General features: G+C 50.1%; 3 protein-coding genes across 3 annotated transcripts in view; 1 reads left to right on the top strand and 2 right to left on the bottom strand.

The window, feature by feature from the left end:
• Nucleotides 1-717: 717 nt before the first annotated feature.
• Hectd3 (HECT domain E3 ubiquitin protein ligase 3) lies at nucleotides 718-10,077 on the bottom strand. The gene is made up of 21 exons (XM_021159751.2): nucleotides 9,625-10,077; nucleotides 9,290-9,450; nucleotides 8,945-9,037; nucleotides 8,731-8,866; nucleotides 8,368-8,483; nucleotides 8,166-8,279; nucleotides 7,967-8,049; nucleotides 6,859-7,024; nucleotides 6,575-6,656; nucleotides 5,218-5,400; nucleotides 5,027-5,079; nucleotides 4,815-4,879; nucleotides 4,619-4,722; nucleotides 4,254-4,373; nucleotides 4,059-4,148; nucleotides 2,627-2,833; nucleotides 2,310-2,439; nucleotides 2,138-2,212; nucleotides 1,912-1,993; nucleotides 1,710-1,781; nucleotides 718-1,618 (listed from the first exon to the last, which is right to left on the bottom strand). Exons 1-21 carry the CDS (start codon nucleotides 9,991-9,993, stop codon nucleotides 1,534-1,536), a joined length of 2,586 nt encoding a protein of 861 aa, XP_021015410.1. The 5' UTR covers nucleotides 9,994-10,077; the 3' UTR covers nucleotides 718-1,533.
• A 1,081-nt stretch (nucleotides 10,078-11,158) lies between these two features.
• Nucleotides 11,159-15,638, top strand: Urod (uroporphyrinogen decarboxylase). Its single transcript, XM_021159345.1, has 10 exons — nucleotides 11,159-11,235; nucleotides 11,868-11,980; nucleotides 12,102-12,181; nucleotides 12,260-12,322; nucleotides 12,547-12,744; nucleotides 12,844-13,005; nucleotides 14,103-14,240; nucleotides 14,368-14,468; nucleotides 14,563-14,629; nucleotides 15,402-15,638. The coding sequence occupies exons 1-10, from the start codon at nucleotides 11,216-11,218 to the stop codon at nucleotides 15,561-15,563; spliced, it is 1,104 nt and encodes a 367-aa protein (XP_021015004.1). The 5' UTR covers nucleotides 11,159-11,215; the 3' UTR covers nucleotides 15,564-15,638.
• A 948-nt stretch (nucleotides 15,639-16,586) lies between these two features.
• Zswim5 (zinc finger SWIM-type containing 5) overlaps nucleotides 16,587-22,369 on the bottom strand; it is a 109,379-nt gene continuing 103,596 nt past the window's right edge. Inside the window, exons 12-14 of the mRNA XM_021160422.2 lie at nucleotides 20,971-21,134; nucleotides 20,062-20,143; nucleotides 16,587-19,371 (exon numbers count right to left, since the gene is read on the bottom strand). Coding sequence (XP_021016081.1) covers nucleotides 18,509-19,371; nucleotides 20,062-20,143; nucleotides 20,971-21,134 — 1,109 coding nt within the window. The 3' untranslated portion in view covers nucleotides 16,587-18,508. The remainder of the gene's footprint in view (nucleotides 19,372-20,061; nucleotides 20,144-20,970; nucleotides 21,135-22,369) is intronic.

Raw genomic sequence — 22,369 nt, 5'->3', positions numbered from 1 at the left:
GGGGGCTTTCTGAGAAGCAGAGTTTGGTGGGTGTGTGTGTGTGCAGGTGCTGGGGCTCCCTGGGAGGGAGGGTGTTCATGTATGTCTCCTGTGGGTCCCTCAAAGCACATGGGCAGGATGGGGCTGCCCCAGGAGGCTCAGTGTGTGGAAAGATAGGTCTGGGCGCGCACACAGCCATGTGAAGAGGCTTTCTCAATGGCATGGTGAGCTGAAGAAGACACATTAGGAAAGAGTTTTAGGGCTCAGTCTGCTTTGGTGGGCAACTGACTGTTTACACTGTACCAGGACACCAAGATGGCTGTCTAGTGCATTGTGCTTCAGGGTGGAAGTGCTTGGGGTAAGACAGGGCTAGAGTCTCTGGACTTTAGATTTGTGGCATCTGGGGGCAGACAGGGGCTCCCAAGTGTATCAGGATCGGGGTGCTCATCAGCTACCCCAGCTTCACCCTCCATGTGCCGTCATTCTGCTCATCTGCTGCTGGAGGCGAGCTTCCAGACTCTGAATCCCACAATCAACTCAAAAACCCAGCCTTCTGTCCTCTGTTCTGAGCTCTCATTCCCAGGCTAGGCTCCAGATGCCCCACTGTGTCACTGTGAAGTTTACCTCTCCCATCAGGCGCACATCCCCTGCTATCAGCAGGGCGGCAGCCCCGGAGCTCCTTCTAGGACACAGCGATTTTCTAGGAGTGCCATGAGTTTAGCAGGGATCCCAAAAGCACATTCTAAAGAAACGAATTTCTCCATTTATTCAATTTCCCCAATGTAAGACGTCCTACAGGAGTGCCATGGAGGCTCTTGAGGGTAATGGAAGGGTGTGCACGGCCCTTAGAGGAAGTTTAACATCTAGGCCTTATTTTAGAGTGTGGAAACAGCAACCACTGAAATTTCAGAGAGGGCAGAAGGCCCCTCAGCTGTGAACTCTTGGGGGTGAAGGAGCGATGGAGTTGGGCTGGATATGGTCCAGAAGACAGTAGTTTGGCTGCTGGTAAAGCCGGAGTATTGAGCGGAAGTCCGTGCCAAGCCTCGGGAAGAACAAAGCTCACACACCTCTGCTATGGAAGGAAGGAGGCTAGTATGCAAGGGATGGGTACTCAACTGGGGCTTCTTTCTTAGGGACCCGTGACCAACGAAGATGACCTTACTCTGTCACTGCCCTTGCTCAAAGTACCATTCTACCAGGTTTTAAACATTTTGAGCCATGGCTGAAGCCATGAATAGAAAAAACGGGGAATGGGGGAAACCAAAACATAGTCCATTGGTTGGGGAGCTAGATCGCCCCCTTCAAGTAGCTCAGGCCTGGCGATTCCCTCTCACCAAGGCTAAATACCTAGGGAAGCAAGCCCCAGCACAGTAGGGTTCGTGGGTCTGTGGGGACTGGAGCGTCAGTGTCAACTCACGCCTCGCCTCCCACTGCGACCAAACCATACTCAGGTACAGGGCCCACTGTGCTGACATTTCTGAACCCGTCATCTCTGTTGAGACCCAAACCGGGCTGGTGTGGGTGAGGGCAGCAGGACGCGCTTAGGGCACGGTCTCACTCCTCCCAGGGGCTCATGTCCGTGTCGATGGCCACACAGTTGTATGCGGCGTAGCGGAGCTTCTCCTCGCATACCTTGGCACTATAGAAGGAGGAAGGTGGTCTGTCCGGCATCTCTGCTGCTCCCAGGGTGCCCTTCCCTGCCAGCAACCCTCCCACCTCGGGAGACTCACCTGGCATAGTGTGGGAGGAAGAGCGTGCTGGAGCAGGTAGAAGACTCAGGCAGGGCGTCTGTGGTCTCATAGCTGCAAGGTGGGAAGGGCAAAGGATTAGGAAGTTGTGGAATAACGTGTATGCGTGCGTGTGTGTGTGTGTGTGTGTGTGTGTGTGTGTGTGTGTGTGGCACCTTCTGCTCCTCTCTGTACTCATACCCACCCCAGTTTGTCCGGGTAGATGTAGATCCGAGCAGGGAGGCGGCTGCGGCCGGTGACAAAGCGCAGGAAACGGCTCCGGTCCTCTGGGGGGCGGGGGGGGGGCGGGGGCGGGGAGAAGACAATTAAGGCTTGCACTGACAAGGAAGTTCTCTAAGTTCCCGCCCGCTCTCTTTAATCCACAAGCCAGGTCCCAAGGCAAGGCAAGCAGCACTCTGCCCTCTACTGACCATTGGTGAAATTGTTCAGAGCCTCCCAAAAGTACTGCACTCGTGTGTCAGACGGTTCGAAGTCCTCAAACCGAGCTGGAGGGGCCAAGGCAGGAGTTCATGCTTAGCTCTCACTCTGCTAGTCCTTAAGCCCCGCCCCTTTGGCTTCACTGCCGTATTGCCTAGAACTCACTGAGCTTGCGCAGAGCATCCACAGTGACCTCTGGGTCCCCACACACCTTCTTTTCCAACTCTTGCCAGGTCAGCAAGTCCAGCACAGCCTGTGGTACCACCTTCAGCAGACCTGCCTGCATGGCTGCCACCTAGGGAGGAGGAAGAAGCCTGCCTGGGAAAGTTGGACACTACTTTCAGCGTACACTGGGGCATCTCTGTACTCACTGACCAACAGGAATGGGGCGCAGTCATGGAAGCCAGCATTAGGGTGGATATTGGTCGCCTACCAGTGGGCTCTGGTGTCAAGGGAAGGGCCCGCCGCACCCGTTCTCCTACCTGCTCCTTGCTCTCCTCTAGCCGTGCCTTCCGCACCAGCTGGATGAAACGGGAGCGGTCCTCATATTCCACCACGATGCCCGTGCCCCCAGGAATCAGTTCCACGACCTGCTGGTCACTCAGGACGGTGGTGAATGTCAGCTCCTTCCCAAACTTGAACTCAAAAGTCTCCTTGTCCACTCCTTCCATCACTTCCAGGAGCTTCACCTGGGGTTGGGGAGAGGCAGGGCTGTCGGTCAGCTTTCCACCAGGACAGTCTCTCCCCATCCGTAACGGGGAGTGCAGAGGCCAGGAAAGAGCTGGGAAAGCAGCAGCCAGCCCTGGAGCCTAGGGAGGGCACCTGCAGGACGCGGCACACAAAGGACAGCCAGACACTGGCTTGGTCACAAGGGAAGTTGGGAGACAGAACATCTTGGACAAAGATGAAAAATCCAAAGGCTTAAAGAATGTCTTGCTAGGGCCTGAGTGTGAGTCAAATGGCTGAGACACAGGAGCCATGAAAGGCCTTCACATGGTTCGCTCCATCCTGAGCCCAGAGCAGAGGCATAGAATGATTTAAATGAGTGAGATGAATTACCCTGGCAGCATGAGGTGGATAAGAATAGAGGCAGGGACACGAGCTTTTATAATACATGGTAGGAACAGAGGAAAGATGGCCTGAACCAGGACAGTATGAGATGGGAGAGGCTGGACAGGATGCTGGGGATCAGAGCTAAGAGTAACCCTAAGCATGGCTGCATGTGCGTGCATTCCCAGCACTTAGGAGGTAGAGCATGAAGATCAGGAGTTCAAGGTCATCCTCAGCTACATATCCTAGTCTATGTGAGACCCTACTGCAGGAAGCAAAACAGGGCTGGCATGATGGTTCAGTGCATAAAAACACTTGCCAACAACCCCGATGCCCTGAGTTCAAAGCCCTGCATCTGCATGGGGATAATCAATTCCCAAAAGCTGTCCTCAGACCTCCAAACGTGCGCCATAGTGCATACACCTACCGACTCTCTCTCTTTCTCTCTCTTCTCTCTCTCTTGCTCTCTCTCTCTCTCCTCTCTCTCTCTCCTCTCTCTTACACACACACACACACACACACACACATATGCTTTTTTACAAAAGGCAAAAAAAAACCCAAAAAAACCCCAAATCCAGAACAAATACAAACCCCGATAAAGACCCTGATAACTACCGCAGAGGTAGATAGAGCGTGGCTCTGAGCCTGAAGCCTGAGAGGGCAGTGGCCTGGGGATAAGGTGCAGAGTCTGCAGAGTGCAAGGCTCAACAGTACCATCTTGAGTTAATGCATGGGTGGACCCAGGTTAAGGAAAGAAGTGAGGGCTGGAGGTAAGGATTTTAGGAGTTACCAGAACAAAGCTATCAGTTGAAGCCCCAGGAGTCACACAGGTACTGGGGAGCGGTGGGTCGGAGCCCTACTCACCAGCACGGAGTCCACAGCTGGGAAGTCCTTGCTCCAGCTCACTTCCTCTCCAGACAGCTGCTTCCACACAAACCCAGGCAGGGCCAGGACCTGCGTGACAAACACTGCTGTCTTCTTACTGAACTGACCAGGTCTGCTGGCCTTTCCTTTGTGGGACCTGGGCTCAGCTGACAGGGTGACGATTGGGTTACTCACCAGGAACTCCTTACCCCGAAGGGCAGCCCCCATCAACTGTCCAATCCACTCATACTTGGCAAAGTCTCGGCAAGAGGGATTTGGCACATACATGTCCCGGGCCTCACCAGTGCCATTGCCCTGCCCCAGAGACAGAGCTGTTAGCAGGGCATGTGGTAGACCCTATTTCCCTACCTAGAGTATCACACAGACATTACCAGAAGTCTACTGCCCCACCCCATCATCGTGGACATTCCTGTCCACTCCTCTCCCTCGGTGCAGAGGCCGCCTCAGGCAATTCCCTCCCTGCCCCTTCCAGCTCTATCAGGCTTTCTAGAGGTTTGCAGAAATGGCAGAAATTTGGTAGTGGCTGGGAATACAATTACCTGGTTCGCTGTGCGCACAAAGAAGGGCAGAGGCACAGGGGTGTCAGCTGAGCTGGGGCACAGCTCTTCTGACATATCTGCCAGGCTGTCACGGAAGCCACCTCCTGAAATGACAAATGATTTCAGCTGGGCACCTCAGATCCCGAGGCTCTAACACCCTAATAGTCAACAGTTGGAACCCATGTCAAGGCCTCACCTTGGTCAATGATCCCTTCTGCAATGAATTTACATTCCCACCACTGGTCATAGCGCATGGGCCACCTGTAAACAGGGATGATGGATCTCCACTATGCCAGGGCTGGCCTCAGGCACATTAACAGGCCCAGAGACCAGCCAGGAAAAGGACCACAGAGTGTGGCAGCGAGAAGTAGCAGGCACTGTGTGCCATCTTTTACCCTCACGCCATACCTGTAGTCCAAGGGTTTCTCATACTTGTCAGAAGGCTTGAGGCCTTCATAAACCTGGGGAGCAAGAGAAGGTGGGAAGGAGTGAGAGCTGTAGGGAAGTCTGTGTTAAAGAGCTGTCCCTATTCTTGCCCAACTCTCTCTTGAACCGAACCCTTCTGCCCTTTACTGACCCTCCCTCAGTCTGGTCCAGACCTGGGTGAAGACAGCATTCTTGCAGGCAGGGTCCCGAGAAGGGCAGGCACGGTGTTCCATGGCAAGGCGGCGGTTGATGTACAGCCTCGGCATGAAGCTGGGCTTGCTGCTTTCTGAATCACGCAGGCACTGTGCTACCAGGCTGGGCCGCTGGCGTGACAACAGTAGGAACTGTTTCACTTGCTGGTGAGGAAAGGTGGCCAGGGCAGAATGAGTGGGCAATCGGCTTATGTGTAGGCCCTGGGACTTTCTACAACTAGACCCAATTCCACCATTGCAGTCTATGTCTAGTCCGTTCTGTTCTTGCCTCTAGTTTTTCCTTTAAACTAACCATGAAGGGGAAATTTGGAACAACAACACAAATCTAACATTCTCACAAGCTTTCTGAGACTTCCACTGACCAGAGAAAAATCCCTACTTCACAGCCTGCTACACAAATCTCTTGAGAAGAGACTGTGCTTCCCGTCAGCCAGTTTCTAGCCTCATGTCACACCCAGAGCTAGCTGTATGGGTTCCTCAGGTCATGTGGAGCTCGGGGACCCTCAGGGCACAGCTGCCCGCCTGAGGGAGGAGTTACTTTTCCTCCTCTTCTCCTCCTCCTCCTCCTCCTTCTTCTTCTTTTTTGGTTTTTCGAGACAGGGTTTCTCAGTGTAGCCCTGGCTGTCCTGGAACTCACTCTGTAGACCAGGTTGGCCTCGAACTCAGAAATCCACCTGCCTCAGCCTACCAAGTGCTGGGATTAAAGGCGTGTGCCATCATGCCTGGCTTGTCTATTGCTTACTTCGCAGCCTATCTGGAAACTAGCCCCTCAAACGCTAACTTCTGGCCACTCATGTCTGGCTTTCTTCTTGTTCTTGGTTCAGAACCAGTAAGGGTCTAGCTCCAGAGGGGTTCCAGGAACTTTCTGCTAAAGAATGAAAGAACTAGCTGGGCATGGTGGCGCACGCCTTTAATCCCAGCACTCGGGAGGCAGAGGCAGGCGGATTTCTGAGTTTGAGGCCAGCCTGGTCTACAAAGTGAGTTCCAGGACAGCCAGGGCTACACAGAGAAACCCTACACAGAAAAACCAAAATAAAAATAAATAAATAAATAAATAAAAAGAACTAAGGAGGTAGGGAGATGGCTTAGTGGTTTAGAGCACTGACTGCTCTTTCAGAGGTCCTGAGTTCAATTCCCAGCAACCACATGGTGGCTCACAATCACCTGTAATGGGATCCGATGCCCTCTTCTGGTATGTCTGAAGACAGCTACAGTGTGCTCATATAAATAAAATAATTAAGTAAATCTAAAAAAAAAAAAGAATGAAAACTAGGCAAGTAGCCCAGTGCCCCGATAAGTATTGCAGGCCCAGACTCACCTTAATCTCACTAAAGGTGCCCAGGGTGTGGTCCCATGCAGGTACTAGGTGGTGCAGGACACTGTCCAGAATTTTGATGAATCTGTGGTAGTGTGGTAAGATAAAGAGTTAGGCATGGGTGTAAGACCCCAGTGTCTAATCCACAGGGACAGAAGCGAGGCTCAGGAGGTGCTCTGGCCCTCGAAGCAGAATAACTTATTTTACCAGACTTTGGGGCCTCCTCCATGCAGATTCCCAAGGCTTAGGGAAGGGAGGGAGGCCTGCAAGGTCAGGACCATACCTACCTCTGCAGAAGAACAGCTCTGCGGTACAGTACTTCTGGGTCAGTGCCTTCCAGGCGTGGATATCGAACCAGACTGGCCGGCTGGAACAGGTCTGCATTCAGCCCCAGCTCCCTCTGTCTAGATGATTTGATCTTTACCCCTCGAAGACGGACATCAATCCCATCATCTGCGGATGGGGGGTGTCAGGATATGGCTCTTTACTGAGCCTGCTGCTTTCTTGGTTCTCAGACCTGGGAATGGCTACCAGCAGTGGGCATTTTGTCACTGTTAACTACGGAGGCTTCAGAGATTCTATCACAATTCAAATATATTCATTCAATCTCTATGCTGCTGGGATGCCTGTGGATCCCAGCCCAGCTCCTTTCAGATGAGCCCAACCACCTCTACGGCTCTAAGGTTGGCTTATACCCAGTACTGTATACTATCTCTGGTCCCGAAGTGTACTGGCTAGTTTTGTGTCAACTTGACAAAGGTTGGAGTTATCACAGAAAAAGGAGCTTCAGTTGAGGAAATGCCTCCACGAGATCCAACTGTAAGGCATTTCCTCAATTAGTGATCAAGGGGGGAGGTCCCCTTGTGGGTGGTGCCATCTCTGGGCTGGTAGTCTTGGTTCTATAAGAGAGCAGGCTGAGCAAGCCAGGGGAAGCAAGCCAGTAAAGAACATCCTTCCATGGCTTCTGTATCAGCTCCTGATTTCTGACCTGCTTGAGTTCCAGTCCTGACTTTCTTTGGTGATGAATGTGAATTGTGACTGTGTAAGCTGAATAAACCCTTTCCTCCCCAACTTCCTTTTTTTTTTTTTTTGGTTTTTCGAGACAGGGTTTCTCTGTATATCCTTGGCTGTCCTGGAACTCACTCTGTAGACCAGGCTGGCCTCGAACTCAGAAATCCGCCTGCTTCTGCCTCCCGAGTGCTGGGATTAAAGGCGTGCGCCACCATGCCCGGGCGCCCCAACTTGCTTCTTGGTTATGATGTTTGTGCAGGAATAAAAACCCTGACTAAGACACGAAGCTTTACCCTAACTCCAAGTCCACTCTCTTCTCTCCTCTCCACATTATCAGCCTGCCCTCACCCACATCCTGGAATTCCTTATAGTCCTGAGCCCTACCTCGGCACTCAACGATTCGGATCTCAATGATGGGAAGGTGGACGGTCATGTCCTCTAATACACAGACATCCCCGATCAGGGTCCTAGGAGCCAAGTATAAAGCAGTTCAGATATTTGCTGCCACAGGCTTTCAGGAACCTCTGGGGTTCCATTCAAGCTGAGCTTGGTCCCGCCCCCCACCCCAGGACAGCTTACTCACTCGTCAATGTTCACGTCACTCAGCTTCTTCAGGTTGTCCCCTTCACCCCCATAGATTACTACCCGTTTGGGCATGAAGTTGTCATCTGTGGTATCCACTGTGAGTAGCAGCTTCCTGAGGACCCAGAGTATGTATGCGAATGAGTCTCTAGGCACCCGCAGCACATGGCTCATCCACCCTGTCATGCCCAGAGCCCACTCACTTGACAATTGTGCCTTTCTTCATGGTAAGCCGTACCCAGTGTTGGCACTGGGACCCATCACTCTCCCAGTAGGTATCTGCATTGCTGTCTGTCAGGCAGGACACATTGAACTCCTCCTAAGGTAGGGGCAGAGAGGTGCTGTCACACTGGGCATGTGTTTTGGGTCAGGGAACAGAGACAGCAGAGTTGGAGTGGGTGTGGGGTAGGAAGGGTGTCTGGGGTTCCTTAAAGGGGTTCCAAGGGTAGTGGGACTAAGTATGGCCTATGGGGACGTGGGTTTGGCCCTAGTTTGGTGATGGGAGTTCTGGATCTAGCATTGAGGGATGTGATTGTATCTAGGCACAGGAGGAGTCCAGTACCCACCGTATAGGAAGAAACATCTATGCTCTCCACGTACTGCTTCACACTACCCAGGTTCTCATCTTCTTTGCCCAGGTGGTCGTATAAGAAGTGGATCAGGTCCTCGTCGCACTCATATGTCCATGTTGGGGGCACATAGCTAAATAGCCCCAAGCCCCTAATTAGGTTGGATTCAGGCCCTGCTCCCTCCTCTCCCACCCCGGTCCAGATAACTCACAGTAGCCTTTGTATAGCTTCTGTGTATGCCTCTGCTGGCTGAGGCCTGGACCCCAGGCGATGTGAGTAGGTCAGGTCCACTACCTGTTCCCATCTGTGGGCACAGAGTGGAGTAAATGAGGAGGGAGGTATGGGAAACAGGACACCACCTTCAGGATCTAGAGCCCTGGAGCTCTAGCTCCAAGCCTCTAGAAGCCTCATCCCCCTTCAGGTCTCATCTCTGCCAGTTCTTACCCTACCTCTACCCAAATCTCTCTCTCACACAACCCAAGGTTTAGATTTTGGTTGTGTTTCCAAACCCTTCGCATCCGCCAGACACCAAATAGCGTCCTTTGAGTTGCAGGACCTGAGCACCGGCCGGTAGTCCACGCCAAATAGCTGCTGCTGCCGCTGCAGGTGGTCGGGAGTGTCAATAGGTACAAGGCGGGCTCCGCCCTCTGCTGGTCGACACACTAGAAGCCAGCCTTCGTCCAGACTACAGTCACTCAAGTGTTCAGCCAGCTGCTCCTGCAGGGACGAGTCAGATGGGGACAGAAATCAACTCAATTGCTCGCCCAGCCCAGCCCGGGGCAAAGAGCACTGAAAGCAATGCCAGCTCATTATGGGATAAGGGGGCGGAACAACCAGGGCTCTGGCTAGACCCAGGGGTCTTTTGTGGGGTCCCTACCAGCCGGGGCGCACCTTGGTCAACTTCACCCAGAGCCCGTGGCCATTGCACAGCTCCTCGCCGGTGGTGCGCACACAGGCGCCGCGCCGGAGCTCGATACTGTCACGGGCGGCGCGCAGGGGTCCAGAGCCTGTGCCCGGGGCAGGGCCCACGGCTCCCACACGCAGCCCCAGGCCCTCTGCTTCCCACACGGGCAGCAGCACGCGCGAGGGTCCCGACGGGTCCTTGTACAGCTTGTAGAGCACTTCCCGCGGCACGAAAGCTAGCGCCGCAGGCAGTGGCAGCCCGGCCCGGAGGCTCCGCGCCGCCTCCGCCAGGAAGCGCACGCGACCCAGGAGCTGCCGCGGGGACTCAAGCGCCGCACTGGGGCCAGGGCCGGCCATAGCGAAGCCGCTGAAGTGAGACTCCTCCAGGGAAACCCTGGCCGGCCGCAGCCAGGGGACAGCAAGCAGAGCTTCCCACCACACCCGGCCCCACCTCCCACCCTACCTTACCGTATGTTTTAGATTAAATGCACAACGTATTACCACCATAGTGTCAGGTGTTCCTATTTTGTAACCCGCCACCGAGTGCTTCTATCCTTGTTCAGTCTTTATTCGACCCACTCTGATGATTTCGAGTCCTGTCTTTGTCTCCCCGTCCCCAACGAATATTACATTTGAAGAAATCTTTTTGTTGTTATTGTGTTGTTTTGTTTGTCTGTGTAGTCCTGGCTGTCTCAGTCTGTAGACCAGGTTAGCCTCAAACTCAAAGATCCTTGCACCTCTACGATCCGACTGCTGGGATTGACAGCGTGAGCCACCACGCCAGGCTTGAGAAATCTTATAAAAATTGTTCAACTATCTATCCTAGGGGGCGTGTGACTAAAATGTTTGGTAGAATGACCCCTTTTCCAGTCACTGATAGGAATGTACAATCGTTCTGGATAGATGCTATTTGTTGCTTCTAATTCCAGGAGACTAATAATCGTTGCCCACTTAAATGCGATTTTTGGCTTCCTAGACGATTGCTAGAGCAGTTCCTGTCCTGCTCAGCACTCTTTTTTTTTTTTTTTTTTTTGGTTTTTNGAGACAGGGTTTCTCTGTGTAGCCCTGGCTGTCCTGGCACTCACTTTGTAGACCAGGCTGGCCTCGAACTCAGAAATCCGCCTACCTCTGCCTCCCGAGTGCTGGGATGAAAGGCATGAGCCACCACGCCCGGCCTGCTCAGCACTCTTACCATTTCTACAAATTGGTTAGTAGTGTAAATGTAGAGCCTAAAATCTTCGGTTCCTATACAGCCAGACAACACTGTGAGACTCATGGACGGGAGAGAGAGCGAGGCTTGTGCTAAGTCTTCTATACCACAGATGAGAAAAGTTTTAACATGGATTGGGAAGTCATTTCTTTTGGGGGCATTTGCTACTGCGTCGCAACAGTGGACTTTACGGTAAAAAATTGTTTGGGTCCTACGGGCAGCAGGGAGGGCAGCCCCACAGCTGTCATTGGATCGGTCACGTGGTTCTCAATATGGCGCCGCCCAGGGTTCTCTTCAGGAAGGGGCGGGGCCTTGGCTGTCGGGGCGGAGCCTCAGATTAAAGCGGAGACCGCTCAGTTACTGTTTACCATGGAGGCGAACGGGTTGGGGTGAGTTTTCTGCTGCACGCGCTTGTGGCTACGTTGCTTTCTGATCCGAGTCTTCCAATTCAGGGATATGTCCTTAAACTCTTATTTTTATTGGAGCTCTCCAAGTCCGAACCCAAGTCGCTGAGATTCCAAATCTTGCTGTCATGGAACAGAACCTTTTCCGCTCCCTGCCCCCCTCTTCCCGCAGTCTCCATTCCAGGGACTACCGTGCGGTACTGCGTCCCGAGACTTTCGAGGTGACTCAGAACTTCTAACTAGCACCTGGGACCATCAGCTTTGATCCTTTCTCTCTCGTTTTGGGGATCCTCAGCTTCTCAAGCTTGCCACTCGGTTCCCCAGATTAACTCCTTTCCCCTAATCCCCTTACTGGATCTTCATTCCACTTCCCTAGTCCCTCCAGTTTCTTTGAGTTTTTGGAAAGTGGACAAATGTGTAGGAAAGAGGCCCTAGTGGGGCCTCCTCCTGGGAGCTTGTGCGCCACTTGATAGAGGGGAGGCGGTGGGCGGGGAGCCATGGTTTGCAAGCAGGTCTGGAGGAGGCAGATAACGGCCCGACTGAACCCGTGCCCTCCCCGAATCCCAGTCTAGCATAATGACATTTACTCCTACCTGTACCTTTCACCTGATCTCCAGACTCCAGAATTTCCCGGAGCTGAAGAATGACACGTTCCTGAGAGCAGCCTGGGGCGAGGAAACAGACTATACTCCCGTTTGGTGCATGAGACAGGCAGGCCGCTACTTACCAGGTCAGGGGCAAAGCTGTGGTCTAGATAAAACCTGAAATTCTAGATTGTGAAGTTCTTCAGGAGAAAATAGTAACTTTGGAAGACCTCGTGGCTGAGTCCTGTCCTCCATCTCCCCTTGTAGAGTTTAGGGAAACCAGGGCTGCCCAGGACTTCTTCAGCACCTGCCGATCTCCCGAGGCTTGCTGTGAACTGACTCTGCAGGTGAGGGCCCCACGAACCAGGGTGGGGTTCATGCCCCCCAGTGTGTCTCCTTACTAACCTACTTGCTATTCCCTGCAGCCACTACGAAGGTTTCCTCTGGATGCTGCTATCATTTTCTCTGACATCCTTGTTGTACCCCAGGTACTCAATCCTGATCCTGGATTGTGGACTTTAAAAAAAGAGGGGAGAGGGAGGAAGGCACTCATTGGAAATCCTCTGTCCTGTCAGGTTTAAATACATAACCGGGAAGAGGCAAACACTAGGGATGGAGTTTGCAGGGGGGTTTAGTCTTTTCTTTGTTGCATATGTTGAACAGAAACCTCTGAGTTCCAGGTTGTGTACCCAAATATTTTATCCCCCTTAAGGCATTGGGCATGGAGGTGACCATGGTACCTGGCAAAGGACCCAGCTTTCCAGAGCCATTAAGAGAAGAGCGGGACTTAGAGCGTCTACGGGATCCAGCAGCAGCGGCTTCAGAGTTAAGCTATGTGTTCCAAGCCATCACCCTTACCCGACAACGGCTGGCTGGACGTGTGCCACTAATTGGCTTTGCTGGTGCTCCGGTAATGTGGCCAGGGGTGTGGATGGAGCATGGAGAGGTCAGGCCCCTAGATCTGGAATAGACAAGGGATCCTATGTCTGCCATCCGCATCTTTTTGTAGTGGACCCTGATGACATACATGATTGAAGGCGGCAGTTCAAGCACCATGGCTCAGGCCAAGCGATGGCTCTACCAAAGGCCACAGGCCAGTCACAAGCTGCTTGGCATACTCGCTGATGCTCTGGTCCCATACCTAATAGGACAAGTGGCTGCTGGTGCTCAGGTGAGTCTTTAGGGACAAATAGGTAAATGGTTTCCCAAACTGGAGAAAGCAGGGATGTTACTTTTCCTCCAATGATCTGGTTAGAGTATCTAAGTGGTTCTCAACCTTCCTAATACTGTGACCCTTTAATACAGTTCCTCATGGTGTGGTGACCCCAACTATAAAATGATTTTGTTGCTACTTCATAGCTGTACTTTTCCTACTGTTGTAAATTGTAATGTAAATATCTGGTATACAGGAGATCTGATATGCGACCCCTGTGAGGGGGTCATTCTGCTCAGAAGGGGTTGTGACCCACAGGTTGAGAACCATGTAGATTCTTAGCCCTTCCTGAGACTCAGCAGGGCTTTAAGGTCTGAGGGTCTGGAGAAGGTAAAACTATTTTTTTTTATTTATTTATTTTTTTGGATTCACCTGTTTCTGCCTCCCAAGTGCTAGGGTTAAAGTATGTGCACCACTGCCTGCCTGTCTGTCTGTCTGTCTTTCTTTTCTTTTCTTTCTCTTTCTTTCTTTTTCTTTCTTTCTTTCTTTCTTTCTTTCTTTCTTTCTTTCCTCCCTCCCTCCCTCCCTCCCTCCCTCCCTCCTTCTTTCTTCTTTCTTTCTTTCTTTCTTTCTTTCTTTCTTTCTTTCTTTCTTTCTTTCTTTCTTTCTTTCTTTCTATCCCTGGTTGTCCTGAAACTCAATCTGTAGACTGCCTCTGCTTCCCAAGTGCTGGGATTAAAGGTGTGCACATCCGCTGCTGGCTTCTATTTTTTCTTTTAAGGCAAAACTTGTTGTGCCTCAGGGAATGTGTCAGGGTTTAAAGTCACCTGAGGAGAATTAAGATATCATGTGTCGGAGCTGGTGAGATGGCTCAGTGGTTAAGAGTGCCGACTGCTCTTCCGAAGGTCCTGAGTTCAAATCCTAGCAACCACATGGTGGCTTACAACCATCCGTAGCAAAATCTGATGCCCTCTTCTGGAGGTCTGAAGACAGCTACAGTGTACTTTCATATAATAAATAATAAATAAATAAATCTTTAAAAAAAAAAGATATCATGTGTCTGTGGAGCCTGAGGCACTTCCTCTTTGTGTGTTTTTCTTGTCACCTGTTTATAGGCATTGCAGCTCTTTGAGTCCCACGCAGGACATCTTGGCACCGAGCTCTTCAGCAAGTTTGCACTGCCCTATATTCGTGATGTGGCCAAGCGAGTGAAGGCTGGGTTGCAGAAGGCAGGCCTGGCACCAGTGCCCATGGTGAGGACTGGGACAGGTGGAGTGAAGGTTGCAGCACTCAGCCTGCATAAACTGAAATCACCACTGGAGGGCAGCAAAAGTGCACCCAAGAAAGGCTTAGCATCAGCGATCTGCTCTTTCTCTCCAGATCATTTTTGCTAAGGATGGACATTTTGCCCTGGAAGAGCTGGCCCAGGCTGGCTATGAGGTAGTTGGACTTGACTGGACAGTGGCTCCAAAGAAAGCCCGGTGAGTGATGGAGGAGTGGGCAGGAGAGGCTGAGGTGGAGGGGGTAAAATCCCCAAATAATGCAGCGAGACTGTGGCAATGGCTCTGCTTCCAGGGAACGTGTCGGGAAGGCAGTGACCCTGCAGGGGAACCTGGATCCCTGTGCCTTGTATGCATCTGAGGTAATAATTGGGTCCAACATATGTGTACAAAGTTTTCTCTGTGTACTGTGCAATAGTTGGGAATCACATGCGTATGGTTTATTATACCTGTCTCTCCTTTCCTCAATTCTATACACACAATGTAAACTCTAAGAAAGCAGGACATTTTTTCAATTTAAATTTTATTTTTGTGGCTGTCCATTTGTCTGTCCCGCCCACGGACACTCCTTGAAGCTAAGGACTCAACCCAGAACCTTGTGCTTGCTGGGCAGGCTTTCTACCACTGAGTTAAGTCCCTAACCCTGCCTCCCTGTTTTGAGACAGAGTCTCATGTAACCCAGGTTAGCCTCAACCTCACTGTATTGCGGAGGTTGGCCTGGAACATATCTTCCTGCCTCTCTCCCCTAAAGTGCTAGGATTATGGATATACCCCATCACACCCAGCTCTCATTTGTATTTTTTGGTAATATTTATTTTTTATTATTGTGTGTTGGGTGTTAGGTCTGTATCTATGGTGCATATGAGGAGGTCTAGGACAACTTTGTGGAGTCAGTTTTCTTCTTCTACCTTTGTATGGGTCCTAGTGATTGAACTGAGGTCATCAGGGGTTGCATAGCAAGCACCTGACCTGCCGAGTCACCTCACTTCTATTTTCTTAATGTTTGGGACCTATGAGGCGTCTGATAAGTTGTTAATGACGGTCACACTGTGTGGAAGCCCTCCTGTGCACGTGTGTGGAGGGAGGATGCAGCTTTGTGGCCTCCCTGTAGACAGTGCCCTCTTGGTTCTCTAGGAAGAGATCGGTCGGCTGGTGCAGCAAATGCTGGATGACTTTGGGCCTCAACGCTACATTGCCAACCTAGGGCATGGGCTTTACCCTGACATGGACCCAGAACGTGTAGGAGCCTTTGTGGATGCTGTACACAAACATTCACGTCTGCTTCGACAGAATTGAGTACATGCCTTTCTGCTCAAGTGCCACCAACAGAGATTGTTTCCAGGAGAATAAAATTTCCAGAGTTGGAGTCTAGCATGTTCCTTTGTAAAGGCTTATGTCCTTATCCTCAGTTCTTTCTGAAGCCCCCTTCTTTCCTGCCCAGCCCCCACCCCCTTTCTCTCTCTCTCTCTCTCTCTCTTTCTCTTACACACACACACACACACACACACACACACACACACACACACACACACGAGGCCTCAAACTCACAAAGATCCACCTATCTGCCTCTCAAGTGCTGGAATTAAAGGCGATACCAGCAGGCCTGGCTCCTTTGTTCCTTTTGTTATTCTTCCTCTGCATATTCTCCCGCAGTCTGGGGCTCAGGTATCAGGGAAGACAGAGCACACACTACAGCATTAACACTAGGCTCAAACTACCCATATGCTAACAGCCATGCAAGCTCAGGAGTGACATGATAATAGGTACAGCTTTCCAGGTAGTTGGAGCTATGGCATTTATAGACAAGGGTCTGGGTCCCTGTAACACAGGGCTGTGTGTCTCTGAAGGAAGGAGAAGAAGCTCAAAAGGGGGCACAGAAGATGCTAAAACACTTCAGTGTTCAGGAGGGAAAGAGGAGCTAAAGGAAACAGGAACTAAGGAGACTTCAGTTTTGATGCCGTAGTATGGTTGGGCAGAAACATACAGAGCTTGGTTGCTTAAGATCGTAGCCTTAGGCAAGAAGGTCTCTGAAGCCAAGGGGTCCTCTGGCATTTAAGTTCATTGTGTGTTATCTTCTGAGTATTCCCACAGATGTTCTCAGACTCTCGTGCTCCTGATCATCGTGTGATATTAGGAGAGTACTGTTTCCTAGGTCAGAGTCTCGGGGTGCCTTAGAGCTATGGACATGGGTGTGATGTGAGGAATCTTCCAACTGTCCATTACTGTATATGTCTGTGTAGGCCCAACCAGCTCCCTGTCCCATCAAAGGAGAGAAGGGCCTCATTTACTGAGAGAACACAATTTCTGCTTTTAGAAAAATCGTTTCTGTGAGCCATGATTTATTCATAGAAAAGCACTGAGTTCACATACTTGCTAAAAAAGGGCAATCATGATACAGAAATGGGAGTGGCTTCTCCTTTTTTTGCCAACCCATTGGGCTGAGACAGTGTAGGGGCCCTTGGCTGGACAGTAACACATTTATTAGTAGCCACAAACAGCGAATACAACTTACTGGTCAGCTTGGAATAAAAAAGATGACAAGTAGGTTTCAAAGAGAAAAATAAAGTAAGTCAGACAGAAAGGCCCTTAGTCCATTCTCTAGCTACACCCCCCCTTCCCTATCAAACCCCACCCAACTCAGGAACTAAGACAAAACAGTCAACACCGAAGACACCTGTATCCAACTGAGTCTTCTGAATGCCCTTGCTACCTCCTATAATTCCAGGCTAAGCATAGGGGTCATGAAGTAGTACAAACGTGATACACTGTGGAGGTCAGCATGGGCTAAGGTGGGGCTTATCCGCTAGAACTAGAAACTAGGAAGGGAAGGCTAAAGGAATACCAGCCTCAGCCTCCGAGTGAGCTACCAATGAGATTATGATGAGAGTAGGCAGAGGAAGTTTGAGGTAGAGAGTTGGAGGAAGAAAACACGTTTGTGTAAAAAAAGAACCATGGAGCAAAAGTGGCCAGTCTTAAGAGCAGAGGGACACGTGCTTAGAAACGTGTTTGCTGAGAGAAGGTAAACAGAGGAGGCACAGGATGCGTAACAATGCTCAGCTAGCAAGAGACTAAGGGACGGATGGGCAAGAGAGAGTTGGCAGAAGGAAGGCACACTCATGCAGATCCTCAAGTGTGAAGACACTGACAGATTACATGTAGAGACCACTCATAAAGACACATCATGGTCAGCAGGCATACATTCAGAGACAAACATGTTTACACATAGGTACCCGTGTGAGCCTAGATACACACATACACTAAACATGAAGACATGAGTACACTTAACACTTAGGTATGCATTATCACTCACAAATGAAACCCAGTCTAACACATGTCACACAATTAACAGAACTGACACAGGCATGCACACGTGTATCTTTGTACACAGACACATGTTCATACAGATATACACACATACACACTGGAGATGAGAGCAGATTCTCTAACATAAAGGTGACCAGAGCAGATGTATCTTGTAAGCTCAGCGGCTTCCTGGACCTTCGTCTTCTCCCTGCACTTGTTATTCAGGTGTTCGTCAGGCTCCTGGAGTGTGTGAGGCAGAGGCCGGAGCTTCTGTGTTCACAACATTGAGACAAATATCTAAGCCACTCTTGACCTCTGCCCCTCAATGACCACTAGGCTAGTTGTCCTATCTTCAGGCCACAGTTTCTGACATATAAGACTTGGATTTTAACTGTCCATTTTTCTCCCTGCTGCCCCCACTTATCCACTGCCAACAGCATATACTCTGTACAGGAAACCTGAGAAATGGTTGTGAGTCTCCTCAGAAAACAAGCCTATCCTCCCACCCACAGCTACTTTAAGTGCCCGTCAAATCAGAGTCGGAATTATAAATAGTTACAGCTTTACAATGCTTGACGACACATATACTATAGTATTTACAGTACCATAAATGCTTCTGTTTTCTCTGGTTAAGCAATCCCTGAGACGGAACAGTGTTCTGTGTTTGCCAAGGGAGTGGGGCCAATGGCCAGGACACGCAGGATATAGGGGCGTGAGGTGACATGTTGTGGGGGCTTCTGACCGGTCTGCAGGGTCCAGCTCCTCAGGAACTGTAGAGCTGGAGTGAGAAGCTTGCCGAGGCAGGAATACTGGCGAATGTCGGACTCTTCCCATCCTTAGGTCTGTGGTACTGAGTCCTCTCAGGGTAGACAGATGTTTCAGAGTCCTTGTCCTGACCTGGAAGCTCAGGCTGCCCTAGCAGCAAGTGATCCACTTTCTCAGCCAAAGCGCTCCCGAACCAGCAGCATCAGCTTCTTCTTGCCTTTGTATATCTGTTTGAGGTTGTCAATGAATTGGGCAAACTGCAGGTGACCATCCTGGGGCAGTAGGAAGGTCTCACGAGCTTTGCTCAGAAACTCAATGAACTCTCCGTAGTGGCGGGGACTGATGTGTGTCAGACGGGAGTGTGTGGTGTTGATGTAGGCATTGATGGTTGCATCCAGTAGCTGGCGCAGTGGGGCTTTGTCTGTTGACATGAGCTTTCCAGAGCTGCGGCGGCCTGGGATGCCTGCCAGGCCTGGGGCAGTCACTGTGCACCGACGCAGGATATCAGAGAGCACTGTGGCACAGTGCACACTCTTCACCACCAGGGGGATGAGAGCTGCCAGTTCATTCTTGCCCAGAGAGTGGCTGAGAGCACAAGCCCAGAGCACATCATTGATGGCTGGATGGGTGTCCTGGTTGTAGGCCAGGTTAAGATGGCTCATGGCCAGTGAGGCCAGCTTGAAGGCACGTAGCGGGTAGCCACGGAGCTCCATGTAGCGGGCAATGGTGAACAGCTGTGAATGAGTCATGCCACCGGCAGCAGCATCAATGGCAATCTGGTAGGCTGCCTCAAAGGCAATGTGGTCTTTCTCACAAAGTGTAAGAGCTGATAAGGCACAGCTCTGTGGATCCTTCATAGCACACTGTAGGGCCAGTGTGCGAGCACAGCTAGCCAGTTCCTCCCGCTGTGGGTAGTCAAGGCTGAGGCGCAGGATAGTGGTGTGGGAAACGGCTGTGGCAGCCACAATACTTGTAGCCTCGGTTGGGGTGAAGAGTGTGTACCAGCTCTGCAAGATGCTCACCAGGGCCCGCACACCTGTCAGGGAGATCCTGAGGTCAGCAGTGGCTACTTGGTCCTAATTCAAGTCTGCCCAGATTTGGGGTCTGAACTTGGCCTGCACACGAGTTCTCCCTACTCCTTAGCAGTCCTGAGATGATCTGAGGTAAACAGGGTAAGAGGAGCATCCCAAATGGCCAGACTCTATTTGGGGGTCTCTTCCCATCCCAGCCCAGAAGGTCTCTGCTGCACCCTCAGCTCTTCATAAATATGAAACAACAGAGCCCCAGGTTTGCGGCCTCAAGGTGGGGCCCTAGGCTTCCCAAGGGGTTCTAGCCCAAGTAGTGCCTTTGAGGAGAGTATAGTGCTGGGGCTTTGGGTTCTAGAATGGTTCCCAAGCCAGGTTGTTTGTGGTTTTTCAGAAGCATAGACAGAGACTGGGACCAAACCACTGAGCCAACTCCCTCCCTAGGGAGCACGTGAGGACTGGTGGCTGAAAGCATTCTCTCAGACATTTCTCTAATCACAGAGGGTCAAAGTGCTGTTGACATCAGGGTATGGTCCAAGCAATGAGAGCTTAGGCTGGCTGACACGGAGGCAGTCTTCTAGCAGCACATCCGTTCCCAGGCCACCAGGAATAGAAATATGACAGCACCAAGGATTCATGGTCCTGTCCCAAAAGTCAGGCTTAGAAACTCCCCAGGGGGAAGAGGGAGATGTGAGACTCACCCACTTCTGTAGCACAAGTAACCAGCCATCGAACCATCTCTCGGCGCCTCCAATTAAGGGTTGATAAGGTCATCCGCATCACCTAGACACAAAAGAGGCATTTCCAGTGGGCCACACCTAACAGATGAGATCCTCGCCTCCCTTCTACCTCATACTGTTCTTTTATGGAATAGGTATTTTTTTGTTTGCTTGAGACAGGGTCTCATTAGCCCAGGCTGACCTTCAATTCTCCATGACCTAGAACTTCTAATCCTTCAGCAGCTACCTTCCCAGAACAGACATTAGAGATGTATCCCACTCTGCCCAGTTTATGCAATAGTAGGGTCCATCCTAGATCTTATTCCATGTAGGTAAGCACGCTACCAAATGAGATACATTTCCAGCTCAATAACAAATGATTTGCATTGTTGAATTAGTTAGTGGTCCTTTCTCTCTGTGTGGATATGTTTAATTTCTCCCTACCCCTCTCACTAGACATGGGGCTTCCTCAAGACTGACAACAGATAAGACTCTTTTTTTTTTTCCCCCGAGACAGGATTTCTCTGTGTAGCCCTGGCTGTCCTGGAACTCACTCTGTAGACCAGGCTGGCCTCGAACTCAGAAATCTGCCTGCCTCTGCCTCCCNAGTGCTGGGATTAAAGGCATGCGCCACCACCGCCTGGCTGATAAGACTCTTGTCATACCTTGATTGACTTGAAGGAAGGTAGAGATAGAGAAGATGGGGATCCTACAGTGCCTACAGCGATTTTCCTTCTGGCCCCAACTTTAAATGGAGGCCACTTCTTATAGAGTCCTTATTTTTTGTCTACCCTGGCACTTATGTTTTGGAAGACAGAAAGATCCAGACATGGCTCATGTTCATTCCCCTTGGAGAAACCTAAAGCTGGGACAGTGGTGTCACACTCGTACCTGTAACCCCAGCTCCAGGGCCACGTTGAGCAGAGTGCTGTCTGTACTGCTGTCTGTGGGAGTAGCAATCTTGAATGCATCTTGAGCTAGTTTGAAGATGAGGGAGGAAGAATGGATGTGCTTCTGTATTGCTTCCAGAATAGTTCGTAGCCTCAGCGTGTCTCCTATAGTCATTGGAAAAGGTAGAGGCAGGATTTCTTTTGAGTTTCCCTAAGACAGTAAGCTGATTACACAAACACTAGCTGAACTATGCTAACTTACCCAATGTGTCTGAATGCTACCATGTCTTCTGGTCAGTCAAGCTGTCCCTTCAAAATGCTTGGTGGAACTTTCTGGTCCTAGACACCCACATGAATTCACCTCTCCCATCTTTTTTTTCTAAAAGTTAAATCCATGATCATGTCATACAGGCTAGTTTCACTAACACCTTTCCCCATTTTTCCTGGACACTGGCAACTATAATTTTATACAGTTGGTACCATATAGCTTTTTCAGATTGGCTTTTTGCAATATGGAATACATAGTGAGGTTCCTGTGTGTGAAGTTTATTTTGTTTTATTGCTAGATAACATTCCATTGTATGGATATATCACAGTTTATCTTTTCACCTTGTGAAGAACATTTTGGTTGCTTTGGGGACAATTGTGAATATATTCATATATATTCCTTTTCAGGTTTGGGTATGTATATATTTTGATTCTTTTGAGTAATACCTAGGAACATGACTGCTGGAACATATGTTAAGACTACATATAGCTTTGTTACAAAACAAAACAAGGGGCTGGAGAGATGGCTCAGCAGTTAAGAGCACTGACTGCTCTTCCAAAGGTCCTGAGTTCAGTTCCCAGCAATCACATGGTGACTAACAACCATCTGTAATGAGATCTGATGCTCTCTTCTGGTGTGTCTGAAGACAGCTACAATGTACTCATATAAATTAAATCTTATAAAACAAAACAAAACAAAACCAAAAACCAGCCAAACTAACTTCCAAAGTGGCTGTGTTATTTTATATTCTCCCAGCAATGAGCATTTCTGTTATTCCATGCTATTGCCAATATTTTGATCTTGGCTATCCAAACAGTGTATAGTGGTGTCTTGATTTAATTTACAATTTCCTAGTAATATTCTGAATATCATTTTATATGCTTGTTTGCTATCTTCTCTGGCAAAATGTTTTTTCAGTTCTTTGGTCAGTTTTAATTTTATTTTTAAGATTACTTATGTATATGAGTGTTCCATTTGCTTGCATCTATGCCTGCATGACAGAAGAGGATATCAAATTTCATTAAAGATGGTTGTGACCCATAATATGGTTGTTGGGAATTGAACTCAGGACTCCTAGAAGAGCAGTTCTAGCCCTATTTTATTTTATTTTTTTTTATTTTTTTTTTTTTTT

The sequence above is a fragment of the Mus caroli genome, chromosome 4 (assembly GCF_900094665.2).
Source record: "Mus caroli chromosome 4, CAROLI_EIJ_v1.1, whole genome shotgun sequence".
NCBI classification, from domain to species: Eukaryota; Metazoa; Chordata; class Mammalia; order Rodentia; family Muridae; genus Mus; species Mus caroli.
The sequence above is the reverse complement of the archived record's forward strand: the minus strand, read 5'-3'. Positions and strand labels throughout refer to the sequence as shown.